At 49.9% G+C, this 12818-nt stretch overlaps 1 protein-coding gene across 1 annotated transcript in view; it reads left to right on the top strand.

The window, feature by feature from the left end:
• LOC128060070 (uncharacterized) overlaps positions 1–12818 on the top strand; it is a 188897-nt gene that overhangs the window by 47166 nt on the left and 128913 nt on the right. The window contains exons 21-27 of the mRNA XM_052652297.1: positions 405–568; positions 3290–3449; positions 3694–3773; positions 6077–6263; positions 7137–7292; positions 7907–8040; positions 9241–9399. Of these exons, the coding sequence (XP_052508257.1) occupies positions 405–568; positions 3290–3449; positions 3694–3773; positions 6077–6263; positions 7137–7292; positions 7907–8040; positions 9241–9399 (1040 nt within the window). The remainder of the gene's footprint in view (positions 1–404; positions 569–3289; positions 3450–3693; positions 3774–6076; positions 6264–7136; positions 7293–7906; positions 8041–9240; positions 9400–12818) is intronic.

Raw genomic sequence — 12818 nt, forward strand, 5'->3', positions numbered from 1 at the left:
TTCTTGCTCCAGAGCCTGTGTCCTACATCGTACTGCCGGATATTCTGATAGTCTACATGAGGGGTCCTGAACCAGGGGTGATTTTGACCCTACCCTTGCCCGGGGGACAGTTGGCAATGTCTGTTGACATCACTGGTTGTCATACTGGTGTGGGAGGTGCTAAAGGCATCCGTGGGTCGAGCCCAGGTCCCCCACAACAAGGAATTATCCAGGCCACGGGTTGAGAGTGCCAAAGCTGAGAAACACTGGTCTACACAGCACCACCTGCTGTGATTAATGACTAAATGACACTGTTTCTCCAAAGAATGTGGAGATGCTCTTTCTTTGCTGATGGGAGTGTCCGTGGCCCCGCCCGGAGCCCTCAGCTGTCTCCTGACTGGTGGTACCTGCTTCCTTTCCCACAGCATCCCGCAGCTGGGGCTGGCAGCTCTGCACTGAGGTGCGCTGGCCGGCCCCTGACCAGCCCTTCCTGCTCTCGGTGCCTGTGTCCGCGGCCGTGACGCTGGAGAAGCAGGACCGGGGGCTCCAACAGTATCTGCTGGAAGCTGCCTACACCCTCCACCCCCAGGTAGGCCCTAGGGAAACTTCTTTCTCAACCAGATTCGGGGGCTCCAACAGTATCTGCTGGAAGCTGCCTACACCCTCCACCCCCAGGTAGGCCCTAGGGAAACTTCTTTCTCAACCAGATTCAGGGGCTCCCTAAGTCTTCTACTCAGAGGTCAGCCTTGAGCATCACTCATAAAGACGGGGGCCTCCTCCCCGGAGCTGTTGGGCTGGGCTTGTAGTTCCCCTCCTGCCTGAGGACCGTTGCACATGCTGTCTCTGGCTTGTTGGCTTGTTAACTCTGAATCAACCTTCATAGCTCCATTCAAGAGGTCACCTCCTCAGGGAAGCCTGCCCTGATTACCCTGAAGTGGCCATATTCATTTGCTATGTACTCTAAGGGGACTGTGTTCCTTCCCTTTCAGTCACATTTGTGTTCATTACCGAAGCTGGTTAATTAGGATCTGTCTTCCCCACTAGTCACTCAGTTCCTGGGAACAGATCCAGTGCCTTTCTCACTCCTGGGTCCCCAGCAGCTGGCACAGAACAGACACTCAGCAGCCTCCTATCTGACCTCCCAGTTCCCACTCTTGTCTCCTTCCCATGTGTTTTCTACCAGCAGCCAGACAGACCTTCCCAAATCCCTAAAGGATTGTGTCCGTCCTCTGCTCAGGACTCTGCGGTGGCCCCTTTCTCTCTGCGTAGGAGCCGAGCGCCCTGACCGGCAAGCTTTCAATGATCCAGCCGTGCCAGCCTCTCGTCCCCATCTCCCTGCTTTTTGACCAGGTTCACCGCTCTCCAGACACACTGACCTCCTTTTAATTAAATGCCAAGCACATTGCTGCCCCAGGGCCTTTGCACTGGCAATTCCCTCTGCCTGGAATACTCTTTCCTAGTCATCCACTTGACTCTGTGCCTTGCTGCCTTCTGGTCTCATCAAATGCCCCTTCCTCAGAAACAACTTCCTTCCCTGACCACCCGGTCCAGAACAATGACCCCTGACTCCGAGTTTGTCAGCAGAGCACTCACAGCCACTAGCTGCCGTCTGACTTCCTTCTGTGTCTGGAGGTTCTGTGAGTGTGGCTGCCAGGAGGGAGGACTTTGTGTATAACACTCAGCTGCACCCCCTGTGCCTGCAATGGTGCCTCGCACACAGCAGTGGAGGTTAATTGGTTCTGAGTGAATGTACGATGGTGCAGGATATTAAAGAGGGCTCATGTGTTAAGCTGCATTTTCACAGAAGCACACCAGAACCAAGGATTTGGGTAAAAGTGATGGATGAAGAAAAGACTCCAGGAGGACCCAGTAAGAGGGTGGAGAAAAGAAGGTGGGGAAAGGAAAGAAGCTGAGCAGGGGTGATGGCAGATGAAGTGGCAGCATCAGCCTGTTCCCTGGTCAGCCCTGGAGCAGGACTTACGTAGCAGAGTTTGGTCCCCTGGGGACTAAGAAGCTAGATGTTTTCCCCTCCTTTGCTGGAGGGAATGTTCTGGAGGTCACAGGTGCCTGGCATTAGGAGCAAAGTACACAGACCCCAATGTTCATTGCATCATTGTTTATGATTGCTGAGACATGGAAGCAACCTAAATGTCCATCAGCAGAGGAGTGGGTAAGGATGTGGTGCACATATATAATGGACTGTTGCTCAGCCATTTAAAAAGAATGAAGTAATGCCGTTTGCAGCTATGTGGGTGGACCTAGAGCGTGTCATGCTGAGTGAAGTGAGTCAAAGCAGGAGAAATATCAGGTGACATCCCTTATATGTGGACTCCAAAAAGACGTTATACAAATGAACTTACTTACAAAACAGAAACAGACTCACAGACCGAGAACAAGCTTATGGTTGCCAGCGGGAAGGATAGGGGCAAGGGATAGCTAGGGAGTTAGGGATGGACATGTACAAACAGCTGTATTTAAAATGGACACCCAACAGGGCTCTGCCATATAGCACAGGGAACTCTGCTCAGTGTTATGTGGCAGCCTCGATGGGAGGGGAGTTTGGGGGAGAATGGATACATGTATGTGCATGGCTGAGCCCCTTCATTCTCCACCTGCTACTGTCACAACATTGTTAATCAGTTACACCCCAGTACAAAATAAAACTTAAAAAAAAAAGCAAAGCACACAAAAGCTGGGAGATGAGCACGCTGGGCTGGTGAAGGGGCCCAGGGGGGTCCAGGCAGGTGTGTGTTGAGGCTGCTCCCCTGGCTGTTGGCCAAACAAACGGAGAGCCTGTTCCTGTGGTCCTGAGTTGTCTTGCAGGACTCTCCTCAAGGGTGTACAGCCCCAGACTCCTGGTTTTAGGGTTCTTGTCTTTCGAGGACAAGAATGACTGTAAGAACTCAGGTCTTTGGGTTTCTTTGGAAGCATACATTTATCTATTTTTGGGTCTTCGTTGCTTTTCTCTAGAGCTGTTCTCCAGCTGCAGAGCTTGGGCTTCTCACTGCAGGGGCTTCTCTTGCTTCGGATCATGGGCTCTGGAGTGTCTGGGCTTCAGCAGTTTCCGCAGGTGGCCTCAGGAGCTGCAGTTCCCAGGCCCCAGAGCACAGGCTCGGTAGTTGCGGCGCACGGGCGTAGTTGCTCCGCAGATTGTGGGATCTTCCTGGACCAGGGGTGGAACCTGTGTCTTCTATGTTGGCAGGCGGACTCTTTACCACTGAGCAACGGGGGGAAGCCCGGAACTCAGGCTTTTTTCAGGTGGGGGGACCTGGATGGGTTCTCAGTCTTGAGGACTCTGCCGTGTTTCCAGAAGGACTGCTGGCTCCCTCAAGAAGCCTCAGCTCACATCTTCATGGGCACGCCTGGATCGGAAGTGCCCAGGGACGTCGGGGTGGACATCAGCTATAGCTGGCCTCAGGGGAAGTTCCGTCTCAAGCTTCTGCATCCCAAGAAGAGAATTGAGCTTGATGGTAAAGACAGTGGTCGCCCTGTCACTCTGCCCCCAGCCACAGGCCGGATCCGTGGGCCAGATACAGCCCACTCACTGTGGACTCCTCAGCCACCGTCTGAGGTTGGCACTACATCGAGCCCCGTTTAATGGACGAGGACCCCGGGGCTCAGAGACTAGGAAGCCAGGAGGACATCCCCCAGCGAAGGCAGGGGTGGATCCAGGATGTTGAGCCCTGGTCTCTAAACTCTCATTTTGTCTCCCAGGAAAGATCGAGACTGTCCAGAGGGCCCGCATGGGTCACCTGGAGCTGATCCTGGATGAAAGGGACGTCTACTACATCAAGGTCTGCACCCCGTCCTCAAACCCCTGGTGTTGACACCTGCCACCTCCCAGGACACTTCCGGTCCCAATCCCTGCTTACTCATCACCACCTCCTTTGGTGTTTTTCGTTTCTTTTTAAATTTATTAATTAATTTGTTTGATTGCATCGAGTCTTAGTTGTGGCATGAGAGATCTTTGCTGCAGCATATGGGATCTTTTGCTGCGACGCATGGCCTCAGTAGTTGTGGGGCATGGGCTTAGTTGCCCCATGGCATGTGGGATCTTAGTTCCCTGACCAGGGATCAAACCCAAGTCCCCTGCATTGGAAGGTGGATTTTTAAAAAGTATTTATTGATTTACTGGGGCTTAGTTGCATCACATGGGATCTTCACTGTGGCATGCAGGACCTTTCAGTTGCAGTGTGTTGGTTCAGTTGCCCTGAGGCAAGTGGAATCTAGTTTCCTGACCAGGGATTGAACCGCAATCCCCTGCATAGTAGGCAGATTCTTAACCACTGGACCTCCAGGGAAGTCCCTCCTCTGGTGCTTTAGCTGTTCTTCTCCATCTACCTACTAGTACCATCTAGTATGAAAATGAAAAAATGGGTTCAGATCTTACCACCATCGATGTCAAAAATTGATAATAACAATAACACAGGAGCATGCTTAAAAAAATTCAGAGTAGACAAAGGTATAAAATAGTAAGTCAAAGAGTGCGTCTCCCCAGATTTCCAGAAGAAATGTCAAGGCACACAGTGAGAAATCTGTGTGAGTTTTCCAGGGCTGCTCTATCAAAGTACCCTGAATTTTAGGGGGCTTCAACGATGGAAATTCTCTCATAGTTTGGAGGCTGGAAGTTGAAAATCAGTGTGCTGGCAGAGTTGGTTCCTGCTCAGGCTCTAATCCATGCTTCTCTCCTGGTTTCTAGTAGCCTTGGGGATTCCTTGGCTTTTAAGTGGCTGTCTTCCGCCTTGTCTCCTCATTGTCTGCCCTCTGTAGGTATCTATGCCCAAATCTTTTTGTAAGTTTCCCAGTCAGGCTGGATTAAGGTCCAGACAAATGACCTCATCCTGCCTTCGTTTGCAAACATCCTGTTTACAAATAAGGTCACATTCACATGACCTGGGGGTTAGCTTTGGAGGGAAGCACAGTTCAGCTCATAATATTATAGATTTGAAAAACCTTTCCATTTTTTAAAAACATCGATTTACTTTTGACTGTGCTGGCCCTCTGTAGCTGTGTGATCTTTTCTCTAGTTGCCGGGAGCAGGGACCACCCTCTATTTGCAGTGCGGGGACTTCTCTTCTCGTGGCTCCCAGGCGCTAGAGCACAGGCTGGGTAGTTGTGGCGTGCTGCTGAGTTGCTTCACCACATGTGGGTTCTTCCCAGACTGGAAATCAAACCTGTGTCCCTTGCATTGGCGGGTGGATTCTTTACCACTGAGCCGTCAAGGAAGCCCTATAGGTACTTTTTAAGGTTTTCAACCTGGAGGACCTAAATGGGACTCAGTGGATCCTCTGGAGCCCCTGCAATTGTGCAGAAGTTTTGTGTCTGTCCTCCTTCTGGGGAGAGGGTTTAGACCTTCCAGCCAATGCTCAAGCAGGTCTGTGACTCCAAAAAGGATAAAAAGAGCAGCTGGAGACTTGTTCCTGCCAAGCAGGACCTCTGGGCCCCTCTGGCCATGAGTCTGGTTGTTCTGTATCTGTCTCCAGTGGATTCTCTGAGAGGTCCGAGTTGAAAATTAGAGCCAGGGTTGGAATTTTTGCAGCATGAACACACTCTCAGCTCCCAAATCTGCTTCCTGTCCGGGTGCGAAGACCAAGTGTCAGGGGAGAGCATCTTCCTCTTAGAACCCCAGCTGCTTGCTGGCTGAGAGTACGTGTCATTTCAGAGCTCCCAGGAGCCCTCGAAGCAATCCTGCTTTGCTAAGCACACTAGTGCTAATTGCCTGCCCCTCCCTGCAGGCCTGCCTGCGGCTCTCCAGAGGGCTGTCTGCAGCCTGGAAGCACTGGCCTTTAGAGAATCACCAGTTCTAGCTGCCTCAGACTCATCACGATCCTGGTAACAGCTGGAGCTTCAGAACTTTCCAAAGCCTTTTCTAGGATGGGCAGGGGACACATACGGCTTTGACCCTGGGTCTCTCATTTAGTCCACTTGGTAAGCCCACAGGAAATGAGGAAGCTAAGGCAGATGAACTCAGGAATACAAAGCAGAAAGGCTGGGCTAAAGTCTACTGAGAGTTTGTGGGCTTTAAGGACAGCGTGTAAGGTCAGGGTGGGGCCTGTTAGTGGGACCTGTCCCCTCAAGTGATCTAGGACCTTTCCAGGGCCAGAGCAACCTGTGGCCAGCAGTGGGCAGTGAGGCCCAGCGGTTTGAGGCCCAGCTGGAGGTGAAACTGGTGACATCGGGCAGCCCTGTGGTCCTCACCGGAAACCTCAGCCAGCAAGTGGGCAGCCGGTTGGCCTTCTCTGTGTCACTGAGCAACCTGTTGGGTGATGAGGCCCGCGTGTCAGGTAGGAGGAGGGTGGGGGCCCTTCCTGCCACCTTTCCTTAGTGACCAGGCTTCAGGAGAGGAGGGGAGGGCTGAGTACCCACTCGTAGTCCCCATCACCCCAACTCCCAATATTCACATTCCACTTAAGGAAAACCCCGACCTTATATCTGCCTACAGCCTCTGCCTCAGTCCCCAGTGCGCTCAACTGGCCCCATGAACCATAAACCAGCACCTTTTGGACTGTTGGGTTCTGACACACATTATGTGTTACAGGATGTGTAAAAAACACGTTTTGCATTTTTGACCCAAATTGCATAGGGCACTGTTTGGATCTTGAATACACAACCTGGCCTGGATACCCACCCACCTGAGCAGGCGCCGGCCCTGGTGCTGGAGCTGGCGTGGAGCCCTCCCAGCGGTGCTCCTCGTGGGGTGTTCTGGGAAATTCCGAGGGAGTGATGTGAGTGGCTGGCCCCGGTGACCAGCTGGCCTGTGCCTTTGTGATAGTCTTAATCATCATGGCTATTCCTGTGATCAGGCTGAATGTGTAGCAGAAACAAGTTTCAGAAGGTGAAATTTACCTGATGACCCTGACACACTGTCATTTCTTTTCCATCTGATCCCGTTTTGTCTTATTCTACTTTACTTAAAACCTTTTGGTCTGGACCCACAAAAGCGACTTTTGCGGTTGCCAGCTGGACAGTGAAAATGCTGTCAGCGGCCCTGATGTCAGCGGTCCTTGGCAGAGACTCAGGCATTGGCTCTACTGGGGCCCCCTGGGCTGCTCCCCCATCCTTTCCTCGCCTGGCACCCTAGGGTTGTGGGGGGCAGTCCTGTGGCACGGCCCATGACCACACTGTACATGCCCTATCTCCGCCCGCTCTCCCCACAGTGCTGCTGGAGAAGAAGGTGAAGGACGGGCTGCAGGTGGCATCCCTGGGTGGCGAGCTCTTTGTGCCGGGGCTTGTGGGGCTGCGTGTCCTGGGCCAGCTGCAGCGGCAGGGCCACCTCTGGACCAGCTACCTGAGGATCAAGTACGGCCTCCGGGGTATGCCGTGTGCTGGTGGGGGGTGAGCTGGGCAGTGGCTGGACTTGTGCCCTTTCCTGGGGTGGTGGCTCCAAGGGCTTAGGTGCCACTGTCACCTTGGGTGTTTTGGCCTTCCCGCACAGCTCCTTAGCTAAAGAGTCATTCTATTAGCTTTGAATGGAGCTGAGTCCCTGCCCGTTAAAACAAGAGAAGCTCCAAGTATGTGTATTGGTGCACTGCTTAGTTGCTCATTCGTGTCCGACTCTTTGTGACCCCATAAAGTGTAGCCCACCAGGCTCCTCTTTCCATGGAGATTCCCTAGGCAAGGATATGGGAATGGGTTGCCATGCTCTTCTCCAGGGGATCTTCCCAATCCAGGGACAGAGCCCAGGTCTCCGCATTGCAGGCGGATTCTTTACCGTCTGAGCCACTGGGAAGCCCTGAGTGTGTTGGGGTTGGGCATAAATCAGTCTCTGAAAACCTCCCAGTTGGCAGATTCCAATGAGTGACGTTAGTTGAGGCAGCTCCAGAGGGCTGTCTGAAGCGGGGCTGGGCCGGATGCTCCTCTGCTCAGAATGAGGATGGAGGGCTGCCTGGCAGAGGAAGGGCAAGGGTCTCTGGGTTGCCCTGCACAGGTCAGGCCAAGCAGCTGGCTCAGGAGTGCAACACCAGCCAGAAGCTATGGACAGAGAGCGGCTCAGAGGCCTCCTACAAGCTGGAGCTGAACCACAAACTCCACTGCACGCAGATCCCAGCTTTCAGTCACAAGGTGGGTGCCTGAGCCAGTTGAGGGGGTCTGGAGAGAGCCCCCAGGGTCAGGGAAGTGGTGGGTGAGCACCTAGAACCCATCCTCAGAGAGGTCAATTACTCAAGGTCAGGTATGGGGATGGATCACGGATTGGAACTTGGGTCTTGTCTCCCCTCTGTTCAGCTGGCGTTTATTGAACACCTGCTGTATGCCCAACCCTGGGGGAGAGCTGTGCTCAGGGCAGTCCCCCATCTCTGTCGTCTCATTGCTGAGTGGGGGGCAGAGAGCGAGATACATGGACCAAATCGAGTGAATTATAAATGCCATGGGTGATAAACAGGGCAGAGACGGATCAAACACAGGGGAGCCTCTTTTGGACAGGGCTGCAGGAAAGGCTTCTTCGGTGGAAATGTATTTTAAGCTGAAAAGTAAAAAATGAGATAGTTCTGTTCCCATGGAAGTGTGCTATAGCCAGAGGGAACAGTAAGTGCAAAGATGCTGGGACTGAAGGGCGAACGGAGGGATTAAGGAACGGGCAGTTTACCAGAGTGACGAGGACCAAGCCGAAGGGAGAAGTGGCTGTTTCTTGGCTAATTTACTTTGTTTCCAGTTTGCCTCTTCCTCTGACCTACTGCTTCCACCAAGGCAGGGCTTCTGGCTCCTTCCTTCCTGGCTATTTAGTGCCCAGTGAAGCGCTTACCTGGTACCTGGGGGCAAATGTGTCCAATAATTGAATGAATGGATGAGGCTGTGTTGCCTCAACCTGTGGTTTGGAGGCAGGAGGAAGCAGAGGGTGCCTGGAGCCCCCCGGTGGGGAACCCTGATCCTTGTAGATTCAGTCCAGGGAACCAGAGGCTGCCGTGGGAGAGTGGAGCAGGGGGAGGTCTTGGGCTTATATGAAGATCAGGAGTCATCTTCCCATGGTGGGCTGGCTCTTTCTACTTCTTATCAGGGCATGGATAAGGCTTGGGTTGGTGCCTTCTAGTTTCTCACCTCTGGATAGAGGGTGCTAGAAATATAGTCATGAAAGTAAATCATATTTGAATGCAAAATTTTATAAAATCAAAATCAGTGCAAAAAATACACAAAAATCCATACCTATTACAGAATTCTCTCCCCAAATAAGCAAGCCTTGCATCTCGGGATGGGTGGCAGCAAGGAGACTCAGGACTGGGTACACAAGGCTTCCTCTGGGGTCTCCCTGGGGGTGTGTGTCCCCAGGTCCAGCTGCGGCACGAGGAAGGCTCTGGACACCTGCACTGGGTGCTGGAGGCGAGCTACGGGAAGCACTGGGATGACAGCCGCAACAGGAGGCGCCTCCGCATCCTCCACACCTTCCAGAACGACTCGGGCCCGGCCCTGAGCAATCACTTCCTGGAGGTGAGTCCCGCCCCCACAGGGCCGGTCCCTGGAGCTCAGCATGCACGGGGCAGCAGGTTCTCAGTTACAAGGACGCAGGAGCTAAAACTCAGGCCCAGAGATCTTCCTTTTGGCATCTCTGGCCCCCATGTCCCTGAGGAAGTTAAACATTTGCTGATGTGCCATGGGGCAGTTTGCAAGGGGGCTTGGGAAATGCAGATTTCCAGCTGTAAAAATGCATTTTGGAAACAGTTCACTTGCAGGGTTTCCTGGAAGGTGCGCTTTTTTTGGTAAATCAGGAGTAACTCGAGGGCCTAGCCTCTGAACATGCTCCTACAAGGCACATGTTATCTTTCTGAGTTTCTTTTTCAATTGTTTTTTTTTTAAAATGTTTAATTGTGGTCAAATATACATCACATCAAGGCTTCCCTGGTGGCTCAAACGGTAAAGAATCTGTCTGTAGTGCAGGAGACCCTGGTTCGATTCCTGGGTCAGGAAGATCCCCTGGACAAGAAAATGGCAACCCACTCCAGTGTTCTTGTCTGGAGAATTCCATGGACAGAGGCGCCTGGCGGGCTGCAGTCCATGGGGTCACAAAGAGTCAGAAACAACTGAGAGACTAACGCACACACACATACCATGAAACAGACCATTCTCACCAGTTTTAGGTGTACAGTTCAGCGGCATTACGCTCATATTGTTGTGTGGCTGTTACCATGGTCCATCTTTTTCATCTTGTAGAACTGAAACTCTGGACCCATTAAATAGTATCTTTCCATTCCCCTCCCCCAGCCCCTGGCAACCACCATTCTATTTCCTGTCTCTGAATTTCACGACTCTAGGTACCTCACGTAAGTGGGATCCTATAGTATCTGCCTTTCCATGACTGGCCTGTTTCACTAAGCATAACATCCTCAAGGTTTCTAAGTCTGAATGAGATACCATTGTATGGGTGGACCCCATTTGGCTGATCCATTCATTCCATCACCGGGCACTTGGCTTCAAATACCTGTCTGAGTCCCTGCTTTCCAGTCTTTGGGGGTATATACCCTGAAGTAGAATTATGCAATAACCCTACTTTTAATATTTTGATCTCCATAGCAGTTGCACCATTTTACCACCCTACCATCCATGTGCAAGGGCCCCAGTTCCTCCACGTCCTCACCAACACTTCTTTCTGGGCTTCGTTTTTTTTAAAACAGTAGTCATCTTAATGGGTATGAGGATCTCATAGTTTAGATTTGCATTTCTCTAGTGATTGATGATGTTGAGCATCTTTTCATGGGCGTATTAGCTGTTTAATTACCATCTTTACAGAAAGGTCTATTTAAATCCTTTAGTCCTTTTGAATCAGGTCATTTTTTTAATTTTGTTGTTGCTGTAGTTCTTTATGTATCCTGGATAAACCCTTACAGATGTATGGTTTACAAATATTTTCTCTCATTCCACGGGTTGCCTTTTCACTCTATGAATGGCAATCTTTGTTGCACAAAAGGGTTTAATGTTTACGTAGTTCAGCATGGTTACTTTTGTTGCCTGTGTTTTAGGTGTCATGTTCAATAAATCAGTTGCCAAATCCAGTCTCATGAAGCTTTTCAATCACATGTTTTCTTCTAAGAGTTTTATAGTTAGGTCTTCGATCCATTTTGAGTTAAATTCTCTATATGGCATAAGATAAGGGTCCAGCTTCTTTCTTCTGCATTGAATACCCAGTTTTTCCAGCACCATTTGTTGAAAAGTTTGTCCTTTCCCTAACCATAAATGTGTGAGCTTATTTCTGGACAATCTATTGTAGTCCATTGGGCTGTATTTATCTTTTAGGTCACAAAATACTGTTTTGATTACTGTAGCTTCATGAGACCTCACATTGTGTTGTTTTTCAAAATTGGTTTGGTTATTTGAAGTTCCCTTGAGATTCAATATGGATTTTAAGATGGACTTTTCTATTTCTACCAAAAAAAAAAAAGTCATTGAGATTTTGATAAGGCTTGCATTAAGTCTATAGATTGTTTGGGTAGTATTGAATCTTAGCAATATTAAGTCTTCAGTCTACAAACAGAGGATGCCTTTCCATTTATTTGTCTTTTCTAATTTCTTTCAGCAGTTTTGTAGTTTTCAGTGCCTTCCTGCTTAATTTCATTCCTAAGTATTGAGCTGATTTTAAGTGATACCAATACTCCGTGAACAAATTCTTGTGGAAAAAAACACTTAAAATAAGGCTCAAAGTCCCTTTCACAGTTATCATCCCTATTCCTGGTCCCCTCCTTAGCTGCCTGGAGAAAGCCATAATTATGGTCTGCATCACTGGAAAGGAGGCCTTTTTCTATATATTCGCTCTGTGGCCCTGTCACGCGCACTTAGTTTTGTTTGGGACGTCATGCTGTGCTTCCTTTGGCAGTGGACCTTAGAGAACGTCCCTGTTGTCTTATAGAAGTCTACTCTATCTTTTGTTAATACCTGCATCATGTTGCATATGCTTCTGTCCTGCATTTTATTAGGCCGTCTCCCTCCTGGTGGTTTCTAAGAGTGCATTCCTGAACATCTTTGGGCTTGCCTCCCTGGGCACGTGTGTCGGGGGTCTCTGGGGCAGATGTCACAATGTAGAATTTCTGGAAATTTGGGCATTTTTCATTTGCTGGCTTTATGTCAATTTGCCCTCCGGAATGTCTAGACCCATCACCTGCCTCCCAGCCATGCCCAACAGGAGCAAGTTCCATGTTCTCCCCACTACTTTTAGCACTTGAAAAATATTGCTGACGTGGGTGGAAACGGTATCCCGTTGTTTGAATTTGCATTTCCTGGTGACTTAAGGCTGGGAGACACTGTTTTGTGTGTTTATTCTACAATTGCATTTCCCTTTCTGTGAACTGATTTTTCATATTGTTTGACATTTGGAAAAAATTAGTATACTTGGCTTTTGGTTGGTGGGAGTTCTACATGTAATTGCAGTTTATACATCATATTAATGTTCTGAATTGGGAAGTTTATTTCTGGAAAACATCTGGCCCCCAGGGTTTTAGTGAAGTGATTAAGAGATTGACGGCAGCATTTCTGCAAGCCTTCCAAAGTGTGGCAGAGGCCATGTGAGGTTCTGGGGAGACAAGAATGAATAAGGTAATCTTTATCTTAAAGAAGCTGACAGTGAGTAGAAGAGGGAAAGGCAGAGCGGTCAGTGATGAGTCATAAAGTATCACCAGACCACATGTCAGGTGCTTTGTTTGTATTATCTCACTTAACCCTTGTGCAGCAAGTATTATCAGTTCTCACTGTATAGAAGAGAAATAGTGTAAACAGACTTGTATGAGGTCTCTCAGCTACTTTATGGCAGAACTGGGATTCAAAGTCCAGTCTGCCTCAGGCTTTTCACCTCTTGACTGGACGGGATTGTGGCAGAACTAATTTACTATAAAATAATTGACTAAATGATCAGTCAAGAGAAA

The sequence above is a fragment of the Budorcas taxicolor genome, chromosome 2 (genome assembly GCF_023091745.1).
Source record: "Budorcas taxicolor isolate Tak-1 chromosome 2, Takin1.1, whole genome shotgun sequence".
In the NCBI taxonomy this organism is placed as follows: domain Eukaryota; kingdom Metazoa; phylum Chordata; class Mammalia; order Artiodactyla; family Bovidae; genus Budorcas; species Budorcas taxicolor.